Source organism: Nerophis ophidion, linkage group LG01, assembly GCF_033978795.1.
Source record: "Nerophis ophidion isolate RoL-2023_Sa linkage group LG01, RoL_Noph_v1.0, whole genome shotgun sequence".
Taxonomy (NCBI): domain Eukaryota; kingdom Metazoa; phylum Chordata; class Actinopteri; order Syngnathiformes; family Syngnathidae; genus Nerophis; species Nerophis ophidion.
The window spans coordinates 72,680,664-72,702,287 of record NC_084611.1 but is presented as its reverse complement, the minus strand read 5'-3'; the positions used below and the strand labels follow the sequence as shown (position 1 = coordinate 72,702,287).

At 40.5% G+C, this 21,624-nt stretch overlaps 1 protein-coding gene across 3 annotated transcripts in view; it reads right to left on the bottom strand.

Moving 5' to 3' along the window:
- The window catches only part of rhbdl3 (rhomboid, veinlet-like 3 (Drosophila)), a 99,854-nt gene that overhangs the window by 12,552 nt on the left and 65,678 nt on the right, over positions 1 to 21,624 (bottom strand). For all 3 annotated transcript variants that reach the window (XM_061910669.1, XM_061910677.1, XM_061910684.1), the window contains 3 exons: positions 15,386 to 15,610; positions 13,452 to 13,600; positions 411 to 523 (listed from right to left, as the gene is read on the bottom strand). In XM_061910669.1, the coding sequence (XP_061766653.1) occupies positions 411 to 523; positions 13,452 to 13,600; positions 15,386 to 15,610 (487 nt within the window). The remainder of the gene's footprint in view (positions 1 to 410; positions 524 to 13,451; positions 13,601 to 15,385; positions 15,611 to 21,624) is intronic.

The following is a 21,624-nucleotide window of genomic DNA, read 5'->3' as shown; positions in this document are numbered from 1 at the left end:
ACGGATGTGGAGACTATAGTGTCATTAAAATAATACAAATTAATCTCCCTTTTTGCGTCAGTCAATTTTTTTTTGTGTGTGTGCCCTTTTTGTACACGCACTGAAGGGAAATGTGGGGGGTTTGAATGGACATTGTACAACCTCCAGGATCCCTCCACAGCTGGTAGAAACACAAACACAAAGCCATCTGCCCAGAAGGCCACACAATCAAACACATGTTTGATTCTTTACGTAACTAAATGGATCCTGATAGGCTGCTGCTAACGGAATAGAAAACACACAACAAGCAAACGCTAAATTTGAAAAGTGAAAACTTGTGTGTGTGATTATTGTCTCAGGATCTGTGTGTAAATATCAGCAAATATGGATGCAAATTGTCCTCTAATATGTGCTCTTGTCTCCCAGCCCACCTGCCAGAACTCCGCACACGTAGACGAGTCCAATCCTGGCGGCTCCGTGCACCATTTCTAGGGGGACTCCTACCAGCAGCTGCATGGCCATGTTCAGGCTGAGGTGTTCAATCCTGTTACACACACATAGACCATGAACAATGACGAGTTTAAATGCGTGAAAGCCCTCCCTTGTCTACGGTGGCTGACAGCGGCAAACGGATTGCGACGTCCAAAACACACGCAAACCGCCAAAGCACATGTAACATGGGGAAAACAACAGACTTACAATTAAACCAGAAGTTAACTATTGAGGGTAAAATGGGACAGAATTAAATAAATCTTTAAATAATTACTTAAATCTATCAATAATTAAGTTTAATCTGTATTAAGCACATAAATGTGTTCATAAATGTATAATTAATTTATTTAATGACAAATTAAATGTAGTTATTTAAAGGCCTACTGAAATGAGATGTTCTTATTCAAACAGGATAGCAGTTCCATTATATGTGTCATACTTGATAATTTCGCGATATTGCCATAGTTTTGCTGAAAGGATTTAGTAGAGATCATCCACGATAAAGTTCGCAACTGGAGAAAAGCCCTGTCTCTACCGGAAGTCGCAGACGATGACGTCACCCGTGTGATGGCTCCTCACCTATTCACATTGTTTATAATGGGAGCCTCTACAAAAAGTGCTATTCGGACGGAGCAAACGACAATTTCCCCATTAATTTGAGCGAGGATGAAATACTTGTGTTTGAGGATATTGATAGTGACGGACTAGAAAAAAAAAATTAAAAAATTAAATAAATAAAAAAACACGATTGCAATCGCGTTACATTGAGACGGATTCTGATGTTTTTAGAGACATTTATTAGGATAATTCTGGGAAATCCCTTATCTTTCTATTGTGTTACTAGTGTTTTAGTGAGTTTAACAGTACCTGATAGTCGGAAGGGTGTGTCCACGGCCGTGTGTTGACTGACGCGCAGTGTCATGGGGAAGTCGACGGCAGCTGTACGGGAGGCGCAAGCTCAGCTGATATCCGGTAAGAGGCGACTTTTTAACCAAAATTTTCTCACCGAAACCTGCTGGTTGACAACTGGTCGGGATCCATGTCCGCTGTGATCCATAGTAAAGTTTCAACTCCGTGAATTTTAAACAAGGAATCACCGTGTGTTTGTGTGGCTAAAATCTAAAGCTTCCCAACTCCATTGTTCTACTTTGACTGCTCCAATATTAATTGAACAAATTGCAAAAGATTCAGCAACACAGATCTCCAAAATACTGTGTAATTATGCAGTTAAAGCAGACGACATTTAGCTGTGTGTGTGTGCAGCGCTCATATTCATAACAGCACGTGACGTCCCGCGTACGCGTCATCATTACGCGACGTTTTCAAGAAAAAAGTCCCGGGAAATTTAAAATTGCAATTTAGTAAACTAAAAAGGCCGTATTGGCATGTCTTGCAATGTTAATATTTCATCATTGATATATAAACTATCAGACTGCGTGGTGGGTAGTAGTGGGTTTCACTAGGCCTTTAACCAATAAATCAGTTTATCATTTAATTAATTATTTCATGACCTAATTATTTTAATATTCATAAAAATATTCATGATTTAACATATTAATGTGCACATCTGCAGTCCCTCACAAATGTTCTCATTGTTCCCATTCGGTTGAGTTTTTTCTTGCCCGGATGTGGGTTCAGATCCGAGAATGTCATTGTGGTTTGTTAAGCCCCTTGAGGCACTTGTGATTAAGTGCTATATAAATACATTTTGATTGTTGATTGGATTGATTTTAATAATGGTTTAAAAATGTATAAACTTGTGGTTTTCCATCAAGCATGGAGTGATAGTTTAACAACTTATAAACACGCGCTTAGCTTAGCTAAAACCAATTACTACTCCAATCTCATCCGCCTCATTAAAAACGATCCGATCCTAAATATGTGTTCAGTACAGTAGCATCCCCAACCCCTAATGAGACTCCTCCCAGTAGCTCCACCCACTCAGCTGACGACTTTATACATTTCTTTACCAAGAAAATTTATCTCATTAGAAAGGAGATTAAAGACAGCACCTCTCAGCTACAACTGGGTTCTCTTAACGCAGATACGAATGTATGTACGACAAATTTTGTCCTCCAAAATAATATCTCTTTTTTTGAAGATATAGATCTCCTGCGACTTGTAAATGGGACAAAACAAACATGTTTACTTGACCCACTTCCTGGTAAACTTATCACTTTAATCTAGGACCATCAGTGCTAAATATTATACACTTATCACTTTCCTCTGGCACTGTTTCCCTAGCATTCAAAAAAGCTGGTATTCAACCTCCGCTCAAAAAACCTAACCTCGATCCTGACCTCATGGTAATCCGGCAAAAATTGTTGCACAGCAGCTAAATGAACACTTATCATCTAACAATCTCTGTGAATCCTCTCAGTCTGGTTTTAGGGCAAGTCCCTTTACGGAGACAGTCCTCACAAAAAAGACTAATGATCTATTGATAACTATGGATACTGATGCGTCATCTATGTTGCTGCTCTTTGATCTTAGCGCTACGTTTGATACCGTCGATCATAACATTCCATTAAAACCTATCAAAACATATATTGGTATGTCGGACTTAGCCTTTTTTTTGGTTGAACTCCTTTCTTACTGACAGGATGCAATGCGTCTCCCATAACAATGTGACCTCGGACTATGTAAAGGTAACGTGTGGAGTTCCCCAGGGTTCGGTTCTTGGCCCTGCACTCTTCAGCATCTATATGCTGCCGCAATGTGACCTCATACGTAAATACGGTGTTAGCGTTCACTGTTATGCTGATGACACCCAACTCTACCTGCCCCTAAAGCTGACCAACACGCCAGATTGTGGTCACCTGGAGGCACGTCCTAATGAAATTAAACAATGGATGTCCAACAACGTTTTGCATCTTAACGCTAAGAAAACAGAAATGCTGATTATCGGTAACCCGATAACCCGCATCTATTTTTAATAAAACCATCTTAACATTTGACAACCAAACAATTACACAAGGCGACTCTAAAGAATCTGGGTATTACCTTCGACCCAACTCTTTGCTTTGAGTCATAAATTAAGAGTGTTACAAAAACATCCTTCTTTCATCTCTATAATATCACTAAAATTCAATCAATGTTTACTTATATAGCCCTAAATCACTAGTGTCTCAAAGGGCTGCACAAAATTAATCCCATTTCGTCCACTACCGACGCTGAGATCATTATTCATGCGTTTTTTACGTCTCGTCTCGATTAATGTCACGTATTATTTTCGGGTCTTCCCATGTCTAGCATTTAAAGACTACAGTTGGTACAAAATGCGGCTGCTAGACTTTTGACAAGAAGAATACATTTAGATCATATTACGCCTGTACTGGCTCACCTGCACCGGCTTCCTGTGCACTTAAGATGCAACTTTAAGGTTTTACTAATTACGTATAAAATAATAAAGGGTCTAGCGCCATCCTATTTTGCTAATTGTATTGTACCATCTGTCCTGGCCAGAAATCTGGCTTATCCGTGTTTCCCAGAGCACAAAAAAAGTTTGCGGGCTTAAGAGTGTTTTCTATTAGGGCTCCAGTACTCTAATGCAGTGGTTCTCAAATGGGGGTACGCGTACCCCTGGGGGTACTTGAAGGTATGCCAAGGGGTACGTGAGATTTTTTTTTTAAGTATTCTAAAAATTGCAACAATTCAGAAATCCTTAATGAATATTTTTATTTAAAAATACTTCAACAAAATATGAATGTAAGTTAATAAACTGTGAAAAGAAATGCAACAATTCAATATTCAGTGTTGACAGCTAGATTTTTTGTGACGTGTTCCATAAATATTGATGTTAAAGATTTCTTTTTTTGTGAAGAAATGCTTAGAATTAAGTTCATGAATCCAGATGGATCTCTATTACAATCCCAATAGAGGGCACTTTAGGTTGATGATTACTTCTATGTGTAGAAATCTTTATTTATAATCGAATCACTTGTTTAGTTTTCAACAAGTTTTTTTTTATTTTTATATCTTTTTTTCTAAATAGTTACAGAAACATCACAACAAATTAGCAATATTTTGCACTGTTATACAGTTTAATAAATCAGAAACTGATGACATAGTGCTGTATTTTACTTCTTTATCTCTTTTTTTTCAACCAAAAATGCTTTGCTCTGATTAGGGGGTACTTGAATTAAAAACATTTTCACAGGGGGTACATCACTGAAAAAAGGTTGAGAACCACTGCTTTAATGAACATTTAGAGATGCTACCAAAAGTAGAAGCATTTAAGTCCCATCTTAAAACTCATTTGTATACTCTAGCCTTTAAATAGAACCCCCTTTTTAGACGTGTTGATCCGCCGTTTCCCTTCTTTGCTCTGCCCCCCTCTCCTCTGTGGAGAGGTTATCAGGTGACCACGGATCAGCCTCCACGGAGGAGGCAGTGGCTGTTCCAAGTCGGGACCAGGGGTGGACCACTCATCCGTGCATCAGTTGGATACATTCATAATGATCCCCTGCTGGCCTCCCAATGGACTGGTCTTTAACATTATGAAGTCGGAACCCAGGGTGAACTACTCCTTATGCATCAATCGGTGCTGTCTAAGCGCCCCGACTTGTCTATATGCAATAGGATCTCCTGCTGGCCCCACTTTGGAATGGACTGATATTAATAACCGTATCTACTTGCACCGGTCACCCAAGGGGGAGGATCCCCCACATCTGTGGTCCCTTCCAGGATTTCATGTTGTTCCCATTGGGTTGAGTTTTTCTTGCCCTGATGTGGGATTTGAGCTTAGGATGTTGTTGTTGCTTGTGCAGCCCTTTGAGACATTTGTGATTAAAGGCTGTATAAATAAAATTTGATTGATTGATTGATTGATTGTTTATTCAATTTTATCCCATTTGGCCCTCCATAGCTACTAGGAAGCAAGTCCTACCAGAGCCATAAAGAAAGTTTACGGAGTAAGAAAGTATATTTTCTGTTTTCATTCAACTTTTTTTAAACCAGTATTATACAGATATCGATTTAATGAACGGTGTTTTCGCATCCGTGTGTTGTGTTTTGTGAAATTACAAATATTTTGGCAGTTTGTGTGTTTTTGGACATTGTTGTGTCTTTCAAGTTGCATGTGTTTTGGAAGTGTGGAGTAATTTTGGTTGTTGTTGTGCATTTGCCACTGATGGCCACTGTAGAAAATTGAATACTTGAAAGGGGCCCTATTATGCAAAACAAACTTCTTTTTACCTATTGTTACTTTCTGCATTTCTGCATTTGGGATCTGCTTAAGTCCTGTAAATTTTAAATCAAAGCATAAATGCATTGCGTGGAGATTTATAAAACAATCTTGCCTTCTTAGCTACGTCCTCCAAACGGTTCATTTGGAATGTGCACAAATGGTGATGTCACTAATTGGGAACATCGTCAGCGGAATATCCATATAAGGTATAAATCTACCCAGACTGCCTTGCGTGTGCCTTGCTTGTTAGTTCATGCGCGCATCTGTAGTTTCAACGACAAAATGGCCAAGCTTAGACTCAAAGAACAAAAATGCTGTTATTGGTTGTATTACCCAACATAGGACACTAAATTTGAACCTCCAGTCTGATCTGAAGAAGTATTTAGTTTTTTTGTTTTTCAGCAATGTGCCTTCAACTGTGAAGAAGTTACTTCGAGTGTGTGCCAAGAGTCCTGCTTCACTTACAAACTTTCACAAAAGGTTAAAATACTTTTTATGGGGGGCTCTTTGACTACTATTGATGGCAATGGAGGAAACAATGAACTGGTAAGTAAAAATGTGTTGGACCATGGCGATATATCGATATATTCAAGTTTTTTGTTGCAGATGATTTAAGAAAGAAAAATGCTTGCTCCAGCATTATTTTGCCCCTCAGGAACTTCCTTAACTTTTGCCGTCCCCTTACTTCCTTCATGGTACACATGGCAAAAACATGGCTATTGCTAACACTAACAAGAGCAAGACGTTTGTTCCACAGAAGCGAAAAGTGTTGTCAGTACTTTGGTTTTGCGGCAGCAGGCATGGAACAAGTGACTGCACGTTGCAAAGTTTGTTTTAAAAAGGTAGCAACACAACAAACAGCATCTGAAACTACCGAAGTCTCCAGCCAAGCGTGGAAAATACAACTCTTTCATGTCGAACAAGACGCAACATCGAACTCCGGACTAATATTCACTTTACTATGGTGCAACCATTTACACCGGCATGTTTGATGATGCCATGTGTGATGAGAAAGAAGCACAATGCGTAGAACGATCACTCAAGTAGTTGCCCTACACACCGCCAAGATGTGTTAATGAAAAAGGCTGTCTTTACTTTATCCACTTACTGAAAAAAACTTTGGTCCTCTCAATGCTTTACTTCATATTTTATTTGGATACAATGTATAATGCAAAATTTTTATTGACAGAAGTGTTTTATTCAAGACAGAAGTTTAAAGTTTGCACTTTATTGATGTTGGAGATTGTTTATTTACATGCAAAATGTGCAATTCTACATTTTGGTTAATAAAAGTAATCTATTCTAGCAGAAGTACTGCTTCCAAATCCATCCATCCATCATCTTCCGCTTATCCGAGGTCGGGTCGCGGGGGCAGCAGCCTAAGCAGGGAAGCCCAGACTTCCCTCTCACCAGCCACTTCGTCTAGCTCTTCCCGGGGGATCCCGAGGCGTTCCCAGGCCAGCTGGGAGACATAGTCTTCCCAACGTGTCCTAGGGTCTTCCTCGTGGCCTCCTACCGACTGGACGTGCCCTAAACACCTCCCTAGGGAGGCGTTCGGGTGGCATCCTGACCAGATGCCCGAACCACCTCATCTGGCTCCTCTCGATGTGGAGAAGCAGCGGCTTTACTCTGAGTTTCTCCCGGATGGCAGAGCTTCTCACCCTATCTCTAAGGGAGAGCCCCGCCACCCGGCGGAGGAAACTCATTTCAGCCGCTTGTACCCGTGATCTTATCCTTTCGGTCATGACCCAAAGCTCATGACCATAGGTGAGGATGGGAACGTAGATCGACCGGTAAATTGAGAGCTTTGCCTTCCGGCTCAGCTCCTTCTTCCCCACAGGATCGATACAACGTTCGCATTACTGAAGACGCCGCACCGATCCGCCTGTTGATCTCACGATCCACTCTTCCCCCACTCGTGAACAAGACTCCTAGGTACTTGAACTCCTCCACTTGGGGCAGGGTCTCCTCCCCAACCCGGAGATGGCACTCCACCCTTTTCCGGGCGAGAACCATGGACTCGGACTTGGAGGTGCTGGCTACATAAGCTTCCAAAGGGAAGTTCTTAATTTAATCATTTGAAAATGATTCAATAAAAAGTAAAATTTTTATCTGGTCTAAAAAAACAACATCATCCAAATTCAAATTTGGCTAAGAGTAATATAGAGTGATTCATTTAAAACTAATAGTTTTTGACAGATAAAATAAAAACTTGTTTTGAGTTATCCTGTATGCAAAGGTTTCCAGTCGGCATCCATTATATCGGTCACCCCGCATCTGCGGTCCGTTTCAAGGTTTCTCTTTGTTCCTGTTGGGTTGGGGTTTTTTCTTACCCTGTTGGGGGACCCGAGCCGATGATGTTGTTGTGGCTTGTGCAGCCCTTTGATACATTTGTGATAAAGGGCTATGTAATTAAACTTTGATTAATTGATTAGTTCTTAAAAAATCTGGAATAAATTTTTTTTGTGAACAAATATGGAATTTAAATTTTAGGCCATTAAGCCTGAAATGTGTGAATATTGGTTAGCAATGTTAGTTTGAGTTGGTGTGTAACTAGCTCAGCCTTCTACTGCAAGACAATAGCATCACCGTCCTCTGGCAAAATAAAAAATAATTTTCCTAAAAATTACTTTTCACTGGATCAGTGCCTATTGTGTTTGGCAATAGAAAGTAAATTATATAATCCGTTACTACAATCACATGGCAGCTCCTAGCATATCTGATAGCCTTGAGACTCTATTGTTTACAACTTGAAGCAGCCGTAGACTGACTTATTTACATTATACAGAAAAAAAAAAGCCTTTTTTTGTCAGTATACACATGTACTGTATACATCAGGATCTAGCATTAGAAAGTTAGACTCGCTCAAAGTTTAACCTTAGCCAGTGTAAAATTCCAGTACGTCAGCCGGGCTTCCTTCCTCCAATAAAACCCAGAAAGATAAAAAAAACTACAAAAAAAGCTGATGGTGGAGGGGGCGTGGTGAGGAGAGGTTAATTTGCATCTAACAACTCCGCCTCTCAAAACTAACTGCTGGTCTAAAAATTGGTTTGCAAAACAAAATCTATGCACATTTTTTCCCCAAAGAACCACCATTACATGTTATGCATACCACTAGGAAGTGTTGTACAAAAAAATCATGATAAAATCCTTTTAAATGATTGAAAACGTTGTAATAAGCATGCCAGGCTAGTAGGTGGTGATGTCACTTTGTAATATGTCCATAACCATCAAATGAATGTTCCCTTTAAACTTATATAATAGTATATTGTAAATACTTTTGTTTGTTTTAAGCACTCACAAGCAGCTTCTTGTCATTAATAACATAATAAACAAAAAGAAGAAACAGAAAAAAGTCAATTCGTATTTCTTAACAAGTTTGTCTGTTTTGTTTAATTTTGTGCTCCAGAAGTCTGGTTTTAATGTCAGTTAAAGCTTTGTGCTAACAGGTCTTCAAAACAGGAGATAAATTACAGATAACACCGAGCCGCCGGACGTGCAGATCTTGGTGGTAGTAGCAAATATTCGAACGAGAATTATTAGTTCACAAACGTACCCTGTGTCCTTCATTGCTACGATGTCCTTATTTAGCAGCAGAAACAAAACTCAGCTGTGTCCAAAATCCAAAAGCACAGCAGCTCTCTTCCTCTGTCACTTATTTTCTTGTGTTCTCTGTCTGAATTAGACCTTCATCTCTATTTCATGTTTGTTTAGAGCTAAATGACACAGTCGCATGGTGATGCTAAAACAAATAGGGCCGGGATACTGCTTGAAAGTGGAGTCCTCTGTTTGTGGAAAACACACAAAAAAAGCCGTTGCATCCTGATAGAAATGAGCACACACATTCACAGCAAGCAAACAAACACCCACGCACAAACCTTTCCAGTGAGACAGCGTCAATAATCTATTTAGTTTGTGATAAACACAGCATCCCCACCACAATGACAAGCTGAGCGATCGTTTGATGATCAGGAGGGAGACAGTAGGAGATATCGATCAACTGGGGGTGGAAAGTCCAAACACACAAGGACATCTCCAGCTCAGACAGCAAACATTTTGATTTATGGGATCCAATACTATACCTAACTGTTAATACGGCTATATCACTCAACCAATCACCAGAGTTAATTTATTTCAACCCAGATTCTGCTTCGTTTTTTCAATTGCAGTGCAAGTCTACACACGATGCAACTACCGGTAAACTTGCTTGTCTCCCATATTCCTGCGTCACATTAATAAAACATATTTTTGTAAAAATAATCATATGTGCTACATATGCAGCAACACATATGTAGAGTTATTCCTTTGATACTCGCTGAATTGAGGTCTTAAAGTATCAGTAGAGTGGAATCAAATCAAATCAACTGTATTTATACAGCACATTTAAAATTTACCACAGGGGTAGCCAAAGTGCTGTACGATGGGCAGGTTAAAAATGAGAACCGAGCAAACACAACACAACACAAACAGAACATGATAAAAAATAAATAAATAAAATAAAATAGAATAAATAAAACATAAAAACAGGTTCACAGCAAGTGTATAATGGGTCGCCATTGCAGGATGGATATCAATCAGTGTTAAAAGCCAAGGAATAAAAGTATGTTTTTAAGAGAGATTTAAAAACAGGAAGAGAGGAGGCTTGTCTAACACTCAGAGGTAGGTCGTTCCAGAGCTTGGGAGCAGCAGCGGCGAAAGCTCTGTCACTTCTAAGCTTCAGCCTTGTGTCAGGGACCGTCAGTAGCAGCTGATCGGCTGTTCTTAGGGATCGAGTGGGGCAGTAAGGCTGAAGGAGGTCGGAGAGATATGTTGGCGCGAGGTTGTTTAGACATTTAAAAACAAATAGGAGGAGTTTAAAATTGATTCGGTAACGCACAGGGAGCCAGTGAAGGGACGCTAATATAGGGGTGATGTGCTCACGTCTGCGGGTCTGTGTTAGCAGACGAGCAGCAGCGGGCGAGGGAGCCCAGGCTAATGCCTACATACAGGGGATTGCAGTAGTCTAAACGATTCGAGATAAAGGCGGGGATTAATTTCTTGAGCTCATGTCCTGATAGAAGCGGTATCACTTTTGCTATTTGGCATAATTGATAAAAGCTTTTTTGAACAACGAGGAGTTCAAGTACCTAGGAGTCTTGTTCACGAGTGAGGGAAGAGTGGATCGTGCGATCGACAGGCGGACCGGTGCGGCGTCTTCAGTAATGCGGACGTTGTACCGATCCGTTGTGGTGAAGAAGGAGCTGAGCCGGAAGGCAAAGCTCTCAATTTACCGGTCGATCTACGTTCCCATCCTCACCTATGGTCATGAGCTTTGGGTCATGACCGAAAGGATAAGATCACGGGTACGAGCGGCCGAAATGAGTTTCTTCCGCCGTGTGGCGGGGCTCTCCCTCAGAGATAGGGTGAGAAGCTCTGCCATCCGGGAGGAACTCAAAGTAAAGCCGCTGCTCCTTCACATTGAGAGGAGCCAGATGAGGTGGTTCGGGCATCTGGTCAGGATGCCACCCGAACGCCTCCCTAGGGAGGTGTTTAGGGCACGTCCAACCGGTAGGAGGCCATGGGGAAGACCCAGGACACGTTGGGAAGACTATGTCTCCCGGCTGGCCTGGGAACGCCTCGGGATCCCCCGGGAAGAGCTAGACGAAGTGGCTGGAGAGAGGGAAGTCCGGGTTTCCCTGCTTAGGGTGTTGCCCCCGCGACCCGACCTCGGATAAGCGGAAGATGATGGATGGGCTGGTGATTTGTTTTTCGAATTTAAAATCTGAGTCGAACTTTACCTCCAGGTTTGTGACACAGTCGCTGAGATACGGGGTCAGAATGCCGAGGTCAACGTTGGGGGAGGGAGAGCGACGTGGACCGAACAACATAATTTCTGTTTTGTCTTCATTTAGGCTCAGGAAGTTAGCTGAAAGCCAGGCTTTGATGTCGTGCAGGCAGTCAATGAGATGTTGAACCGTGTTATTTTGTGCCATGGGAAAATAGATCTGGCAATCCTCGGCATAAAACTGAAATGCAATACCGTACTTCCTAAAAATAGAAATGGAAAAATAAGTTGTCTCTATATTGAAGCTATGCTATGTGTATGATTTATGACACCAATGAATGCCACTGACGTGATTGCGAGACATCGCGCTAGGAACCAAAGATCCCTTAAGTCGTGAGATCAAACCCTGGCCAAGTCATACCAAAGACTATATAAATGGGACCCGTTATCTCCCTGTATGACACTCATCATCAAAGGTTGGAGCTGGGGGTTAAATCACCAAAATGACTCCCAAGCGTGGCCACCGCTGCTGCTCACTGCTCCCCTCACCTCCCAGGGGGTGGAACAAGGGGATAGGTCAAATGCAGAAGGTAATTTGACCACACCTAGTGTGTCATGACCGAAAGGTAAGATCACGGGTACAAGCGGCCGAAATGAGTTTCCTCCGCCGTGTGGTACTTTATAGTGGTACTTTAACTTTAACTTCCCCATCAACAACAATGCCAATCAAGCAGACTTTGTGAAAGCCAACAATGATTATTTTGGGAAAAACTATGATCCAGGATCTTACATTTGTGAGCTCAAACACAGAGAGGAATAGCAATAAGTTTTAGAAAGCCAACTGCTACCCTGATGCAGCTTTATTGTCACACTAGCAACCAAAGCATTGGTAAGTAAACATACAACATAACCATATTAAACCATAATATAAGAAACACTTACTCTAATATTTCCACTCTCGCTGGAATGCCGAACGATGGGGCGCTCACAAAATCTTCTTTAGACGAAGAATCAATTACAATCCTCACAAAAGGTTAAAAACAAGTTGCTGTAACAAGCGTCTTCTTGTGTCTTTTTCGCCACCTCTGGGATGTGAAAGTCGACCAGCCTGTCGGACCATGGCTACATTGGTCTACTACCAGGTGAGAGATGCATGAAGTATAATGTAGAATTATTTCTTTTAGCAATTTTGAGACAAAGTAAAGGCATATAGTATGTCAACAATAGCAGTGTAAGATAGCATTTTCTCACTGCTATCAATGTGCCGCTAAAATAGTCCATCTGCGTTGTCGCTTATAAAAACAATATCACTTATATTTATTTCATTTTCAGGCCACAACATGTAAATGGAGTATTGTTGGGGCTTTCTGGATGTTTTTAGAGAGAGTACAATGAGCGCAACAGAGGACCCTCAATCTGTTGTCTAAATTGTTATTTATTAATGATTTCAATGCATTAAAAAAGCCAAGCATATGTGTTCTTGTCTTACATAATGATTGTGAAGTATGAACAGCACATCTCTTTCAAATGTTTGTGTATTTCCAGTACAACTGATTCAATAACATGGTCAGAGTGCTGCAGTGTTGCGCCAGTGACGCAGATTCTACAGAAATTCCCGATGATGTCCGGAGCAGAATATTCAAAATGGCTGACTGAATTTGCGGCATTTTGTGACATTTTCACATACTTTGCGGATTGTAAATATAATTGGATATGCTTTAACAAATAAGCATATATAGTTGACGTGCTTTTCCCACTTTACTGGTACTTTAAAAGATTTGCTGATGCCCTGCGTGACTTCCAACATATTTTTCCAAAATATTTATAGATGAATTCCAAATTGCTCATTCAAATTTTCTACAGTAATGTACAAGTTTGAATGTCAGAGGTATTAATTTAATAATGTGGCCCAGGTCTGGCTCGGACGTGAGCGCGCCCTTAGGCTTAGTGCAAAGACCCAATCAAACGTTCCTACTAAAAATAAATGTTTATGTGGAACAGGAAAAAAAATAGCTTAATATAACTCACCCTGTGTGCATGAAAATATAGCTGAAGTACCTCCAGGCCTGAGCCCGGAGCTGGGGGTGGTAAGGTAGAGGACTCTTAAGAAACGATGGGCTCGACACCTGCAGAACTAGACGGTCCAGATGACATCCATAATATAAGAACACAACTACCTAGGAGAGGAAAAACAGACAGTGGAAGTGACAATAAAAATCTAGGAAAAAAACATTATTTGGGTAGGAATAGTAGTTAATGTTGAACGTATATTTGACATTTATCGCTAATTAAATTTAGTGTAATTTGCAGTCATGAAACAATCAATACAACTCATGGCATTTGTAGCGACCCCTTTATTTTGGGGGGATTAATACGCTATAAAAGACTCAAAAAACACACAGATATCCTCAAAGTTGTATATTCATTAGACAAATTCTCAATTACTTGTAGGCAAGTAGTTGCTAAACTGCAAAGGCGGTTTTGCAATCAATCGTTCTCAAAGTTTACACAAATGTTAATTGTCAGTCCCTAAAGGTATGTAACAAATTTTGTGGTGAATTAGCCAACTGCTGTTAAGTTCCACCGAGTGTTTTATAGAATGCATGGAGCTGTGAGAGAAATTGCAAGTCAGTACAACTTGAGGGTCAAACTTTAATAGCTTTTTTTCCCCCTACATGCCAGTACACCAAGAGTACCCTTGACCCTTTAAGAAAGATTCCTTTAACCACAATGCGAATGACGGACATGTTGTAAATAAGATATAGGGTGAATAGAGCCAAAACACTCGCCAAGTTGACTGATACATATAAGGATAGGTACCTTTCACATTTGAACCGATGCACAACTGATTACCTATACTTGGGAATTGATACCGGAACTCAACAGTACCAAATTTTGGCAATTTTGTGTGTGTTCATATGGTGATAATAAATGTTCATTTGTATGACTATAAAATCAAAAAATTATGTAACAATTAGCTGTGCTGTCCGGTTGTTATATTGTGTCTTTTTACACGTATGAATATCACTTGCAAGTATGCATTCATTTCAGTTTGTCCTAGGTGGGTTGCTGTAGTCAGGAAGTACTGTAGTCATTGCCATGAAATTGAATGTGCCGGACTTGTCATTTGTTGCGCCCTATAAAGAGTTTATACAGTAAGTAATGTACTTTAACTTTCTCATTTTGTGCGTGAGGCTGTGGGTCACAACAGTGCAATAGTGTGTCTGGAATGACTAAAACGCATTGAAATGAACAAGGTAAGACGTCTTTTTTTGTAGGAGGTATATTATAGTAATATATTTTTACGACATTAAAAAAAACCTGCATCAATTGAATTAAATTTAATCATCTCCATAAGTCATCCAGCAGTTATAAAGTTATAAAAGGAAATTGCTGAATAGACGATATGTTTAATATTTTTATTTCTGACCGTACACCAAAATGTTGACATACAAATGTAGAACGGAGAATTCTCGTCTGACCATCGACAGACTGTAAAGCGCGAACGTTGATCCAGCTGCCGTGTGTGGAACTGTCACTTTGCGTGTCATTCTGACACGTGCTAATAAGGCGCTAAATATTGCTCGCAAAACGGTGATAAGTGTTAATAAATCACATTGCGTGTGCTGAATAGTTAGATTTGTATTTTCTCCTCCCAGTATTGTAGGTGTTTTGATGATCAGCACATATTTTGCCGACTAATGAAAACAGACACGCAAATTGAATTGCACGCCTTATTCTGCTCAACAAACAGGCACAATCCACTTTGCACATTATTAGTAGATCAGCTTAGCGCGTGCTATCAGGTTTTCAGGTGTTTCAGTCCACGCAAACCTTTAGTAAATCGGCCCTAAGTGTGCAGTTTTAGGTGTATCGACACACAGACAGTACGTCACGCTTTCCTTTCCCAGTTTAGGTCTTTTGAGAGACACATACGTCATTTCAACAGTACAGAACTTTACCTCAACAACGGTGATGGTCAGGATTAGCCAGGGTGGGGGCCAGTAGTTGTAGCTGTCAAAATACCACTTGCGATCAACTTCACGGGGCAGCGTCTCGTAAGCCACGTGTCGGACCAGGCGCTGAGAAAGACCCAAACCCACTTCGTCTCGGAGACTGCTGCCTTTAATTTGCCGGCTCCCCTGCAGAATGGCCCTTCGAAAACTGTTGGAGCGCTTGTTGCTCATCTGGAGAAAGAACAGTTATTTACTATAATTATGTGTGTTTATTCTAAACAAATACACTAATGTAGCAAAATACATACTGTACATCTCCTAATCAATTAATATGGGTTTTGCAGGGACCATACTTCCACTCGAAGGGATTAATACTGGGACCTCTATTGTTCAACTTTTACATGCTGCCACTAGGTCAGCTAATATGCAGCTTCAATGTGTCCAATCACAACTACAAAGATGACAATCAGATCTGCGTGTCTCTGACGGCACGTCGGCCTGTTGATTCACTTTGTCCCTGCATGGAACAGATCAGTGTTCGGATGCAAATAAATTTTATTCAACTTAACTCAGACAATACTGAGATCATTATTTTTGGCCCACAGAAACAACGAGAAATTATTATTGGTCACATTGAGGCCCTCTCGCTGAAACCTAACAATCAGGTTAAAAATATTGGAATAATAATGGACACTACTTCAACTTTTACAACCACATTAGTTCAATAACTTCAGCAGCTTTTTACCACCTAAAAACATTGCCAAAATCAGAAAAACAATGTCTAAATCAGACTCAGAAAGACTAATCCATGCCTTTGTCTCCAGCAGGTTAGACTATTGTAATGGCCTTCTCACTGGGCTCTCTAAACAAGCTGTAGACCAGCTGCGGTACACAAAAAATGCTGCTGCTCGAGTCCTAACTAGAACCAGGAACTACAACCATATTAGTCCAGTACGTAGATCACAGCACTTGCTTCCTGTTACTCTGAGAATGGACTTTAAAACGCTCCCCTTGTGTATAAGTATTTTGCACCAAAGTACATCTCTGACGTGTTGAAGCCATTCGATACAATCTTGAGCCCTGAGATCCTCAGGGATTGGTCTCTTGCTAGTGCCTGGAGTTAGGACCAGACATGGTGAAAATATGTTTCAGTTTCATGCTCCTAAAAACTGGAATTGTCTTCCTGAAGATGTGAGACGCGCCTCAACGTTGGCAATGTTCAAATCCAGGCTGAAAACACTTTTATTTACTTATGCATATGACAACTGAAATTATTTTATCTACACTCTTTGATGAATTAATAATGATTGTTTTTACGATGATTGTTTTTTGTAAATAAATCTGATTTTATATTTTTGCCATCTTTTAATTTTCTGTAAAGCACTTTGAATTGCCTTGTGTATGAACTGTGCTGTATAAATAAACGTGCTTTGCCTTGCCAAGAATATTCTTCAATTCTTCATCTCCCCAAGTCAGACAAATGTATTTTCTCAATCCACAAAACAAGCGCCATGGTTTGGACTTGAAGTCTCCCAATACTTCTGTCTATATAGTGTATTTGCAGTAACCTTTAAGAATCAGTCAATGTACCGCTAAACCCTCATCACACAGCTCTCTGAGCACAGCCCGCACAAATAACGGAATGCCATTCTTATCACCTAGCAACCAACAAACCCCTCCTCATCCCTGTCTACCTCAAAGGAGTACGACTCAAAACAAAAATGTCCTTTTTGGTGGGTGGGCCATCTCACAGTCTTCCAATTCTCGCAGACACTATTGTGAATCATTTATTTTGTGAGGTACAGTTGCTGCCGTCAGTAAAATTATTAATATGGTCCAGATCTTAATTTGAAACAGACTTTAGCACAGGGACTTACTAGAGTCCGTAGAAAGTAGTTTCTCCTCTGACATTGAGGCTGCCTTACAACTGGACTTTCCGTGTTTTATAACAGTCTCCATGACAACATAATGACTCTTTGCTCCCTTGTCTCCCGCAGACAGCTTCACCTTCCATGATCTCTATCTTATTTCTATGTCATGCCCCCATAGCTAAGCTCGGTCATTGTTTTTGTGTGTGCCCAAGTGAGTGGATGTGTAGTATTAAGGCTATATATTTACAAAGGTGGCATAGGCTGGTTTAGTCAGAATACATCAAATAAATAAACTATAATTTGTGTGTACATCATTTTATTGTGTTCTCTTGGAGCGTTTATAAATGGTTATGAAAAAGTTTATTAACCTCATGTTTGCTAAATGCAACTCCAACTTGAGCTTTGATAATTTCTTATAAATGGGACGGTACAAATTTGTGCAACGACATGACTAAGCGATATGTGAATCTTCTGATTTATACATAATACAAACCCGAAAACCAGGGAAGTTGGCATGTTGTGTAATTCGTAAATAAAAAATGAATACAATAATTTGCAAATCCTTTTCAACTTATATTCAATTGAATAGACTGCAAAGACAAGATATTTAATGTTCGGACTGGGAAACTACTTCTTTTTGCAAAAAATAATTAACTTAAAATTTAATGGCAGCAACACGTTGCGAAAAAGTTGGCACAGACGCATTTTCATCACCGTGTTACATGGCCTTTCCTTTTAACAACACTCAGTAAACGTTTGTGAACTGAGGAGAACAATTTTTGAAGCTTGATGTACAGCTTAAGTTGTATAACAGTCCGGGGTCTCTGTTGTGATATTGTACGCTTCATATTGCGCCACACATTTTCAATGGGAGAAAGGTCTGGACTACAGGCAAGCCCATCTAGTACCATCACTCTTTTACTATGAAGCCAAGCTGTTGTAACACGTGGCTTAGCATTGTCTTGCTGAAATAAGCAGGGGCGTCCATGATGACGTTGCTTGAATGGAAATATGTTGTTCCAAAACCTGTATGTACCTTTCAGCATTAATGGTGCCTTCACAGATGTGTAAGTTACCCATGCCTTAGGCATTAATACACCCCCATACCATCACAGATGCTTGCATTTGAACTTCACGCCTTTAACAATCCGGACGTCCATAATTTCCAAAAACAATTTGAAATATGGACTCGTCAAACCATAGAACACTTTTTCAGCGAAGCCGGCAACGTTACTGGGTGTTGTTGATAAATGGCTTTTGCTTTGCATAGTAGTTTTAACAAGCACTTACAGATGTAGCGACAAACTATAGTTACTTACAGTGGTTTTCTGAAGTGTTCCTGAACCCATGTGGTGATATCCATACACACTGATGTAGTACCACTTGAGGGATCGGAGGTCCGTAATATAATCGCTTACGTGCAATGATTTCTCCAGATTCTCAGAACATTTGGATGATATTGCGGATCGTAGATAGTGAAATCCCTAAATTCCTTGCACTAGCTCGTTGAGAAATGTTGTTCTTAAACTGTTCGACAATTTGCTCACGCATTTGTTCACAAAGAGGGGACCCTCGCATTATCCTTTTTTGTGAATGACTGAGCATCTGTGGGATGTTCCAAATAAGTGTTTGATGAGCATTCCTCAACTTTTTCAGTCGTTTTGCCACTTGTGCCAGCTGTTTTGAAAAATGCTGCAGGCATCAAATTCCAAATGAGCTAATATTTGCAAAAAATAACAATGTTTTCCAGTTCTAACATTAAGTACCCTGGCTGTGCAGTCTATTCAATTGAATATAGGTTGAAAAGGATTTGCAAATAATTGTATTTTGTTTTTATTTACAATTTATACAACGTGCCAACTTCACTGGTTTCGCGTTTTGTAAAATACACATAAGATACAATAATAGTAGTGATAGTTTTGTTGTGTGAGGAGCTCTAGGCACTACTTAATGAGACTTTTAGTATCTCGGTAGCAATCCCTCTTTTAAGGGCTTTGGTAGAGGCCAATTATTTCTGCCTTTCTGTCAGGAGACGAGAACTGTGGGAAAAAGATTACAAGGTTCCATGGCCCCATGCAGACGACACACCAGGAAGAGCGCATACACGGCTGTCTTTCTATCTCTATGAGGATGCTCTCAGACAAAGCATTAACCTCATCACTAAGCAACACGAGTATAACTTTAACTTTTACAACATGTCTTGTAGATATCTGAAGGCTGGCCAAAATGTGTTCAATAGGATGTTTTCAGGGAGGACACACACATTTATTCAGACCTCCCCTGGGTGGGGGCAGCCAATGTACCATAAAGAAATACAATTCTTCATGTGAATTGACTGCACTTCCTCTCTTTTATTGTACAGAACACAAAACACAAGTGACGTTCTGCCTGTTTACCCACCGGCAAGAGACTGGGGGAAAAGGAAGATGAAAGGTTAAAGGGGACAAATGAGAATTCAAGACAATCTGATGAGAATGGCGAATGGCGCGGAACAGGTAACACACAGAAGAGATGCAGTAGATGACAGGTGGAAGAAGAGGAATATGAGAGCAGCAGAATATGTTCTGTCATGTAACAAAAAGACATTTGGACATTTCACTCATATTTCATACCAATAACACCTTACACTATTCTAGAAAACTTTCTTCAAAAACTTGGCATTTAAATATTTAGAATCTGAAAATATTGGCAAAGTTACTGATGTTTAAAGCGAGAGAAGCACAGCTGGCTCTGTTCTAGTTCTGTGTACTGCATTTTTTTAGCCACTGCTTGTGAGCGAGTTAGAATGACAACACAGGACAGGCACGAATTATGGTCGTAGCTGCGACTGTCAAGTTGACCAAGTTTTTACAATGCAACACACGCCAGTGGTTGTAACACCTCAAAGCCTAGTTCTAACTTAGGCCCGTTTACACTTAGCCGGATAAGGTTATTCAGGGTAAATCACACCTAACCTTGCCAACAGTGCAATCGTTTAAGAGCCCCGCTCCCCCTCTGTCTGCCGGCGCAACGCGACCTAGTACGCAGGCGCGGAAAGTGCGCACGTCATAGTCATCTCCAGTGTTGCTATGTGTGCAAGTTCTTAAATGTAACTTATCTGAAAAATATCCAGTGTTGTGGTATTTCAATTAATTGGAATCCAGTGTGCTGTGGGGCCCTATTGTAGTGAATCACACCTGAGACATCATAAATTAATCAAATCTTTTTTAGACATGTAAACAATGTGATAAAGAACATTTAACATTAATCAATCTAGGATCTAGATAGTTGGTCAGGACACCCCTCATTAGTTTGCCATCACTTTAATTGTCCATTTGTTTTTGGTGACTTTATATACTCTGTACCTAGACGTTGAGTCCGCGACAAACATGGCGGACAATAACTGATACAGTCTGCTTTGCCAGTCCAAATGCATTCGACGTTTTCCTCGACAGCCAGGTAATACAAAGCACACGCTATCTTTTTTTTTTAATCACACACACGGAAGCGCGCATTCTCGTTGTCTCTCCTTTGACAAACGGACAAAGTTTTTCGCTCAGTAGCATGACAGGTGACCCGGCTGGACATTGGAAAGTTCTCTTGCCGTCTGAAAAGTGTTGGATCCCAAATAGCTGCAATCGCTTTCTCTTAAGGTATTCATGTGTGATTTCCACAAGTGTCTGTACATGTAGAACAGGGGTCGGCAACCCTTGGCTCCGGAGCCGCATGCGGCTCTTTGATCACTCTGGTATGGCTCAGCTGTAAACTTGCTGACCTTCCCGAATTTACCGGGAGATTTCTAACCTCAGTGCCTTTCCCTAAAATTGTCTGAGGTATGCATACTGTGAGTTTCATTCGGACAGCAACATTAAGAGCGGGCCGTGATGGCAATACCCATAACATCTTCTAATACATATGGTTGTGCCCGCTGTTACACAACACTGTGAGCGTGCCGGCCGGGCATGTATTGTGTGAAACCTCTATTACAATCCTCAAGCAATAGCTAGGCATACCTGTTCAACAGCCATGCATGTTACACTGAGGGTTGTGATATAAACAACTTTAACACTCTTACTAACATGCGCCACACTGTGAACCCACAACAAAAACAAGAATGACAAACACATTTCGAGAAAACATCCGCACTGTAACACAACATAAACAAAACCTAACAAATACCTAAAATCCCATGCAACCCTGACTCTTCCAGGCTACATTATACACCGTGCTACCACCAACCCCTGATAGAACAGTCATCAACCGTTAAAGTCAGCATTTCAAAAGTTTGATGGAGTTCGAGCAATTGCAATGTTCCATGCATCAGTGAAACATTTGCTTGTAAAACTTTACTAACTTAATAAGTTTTATCACCAGGGTAAAGTAGTCATTATTAGA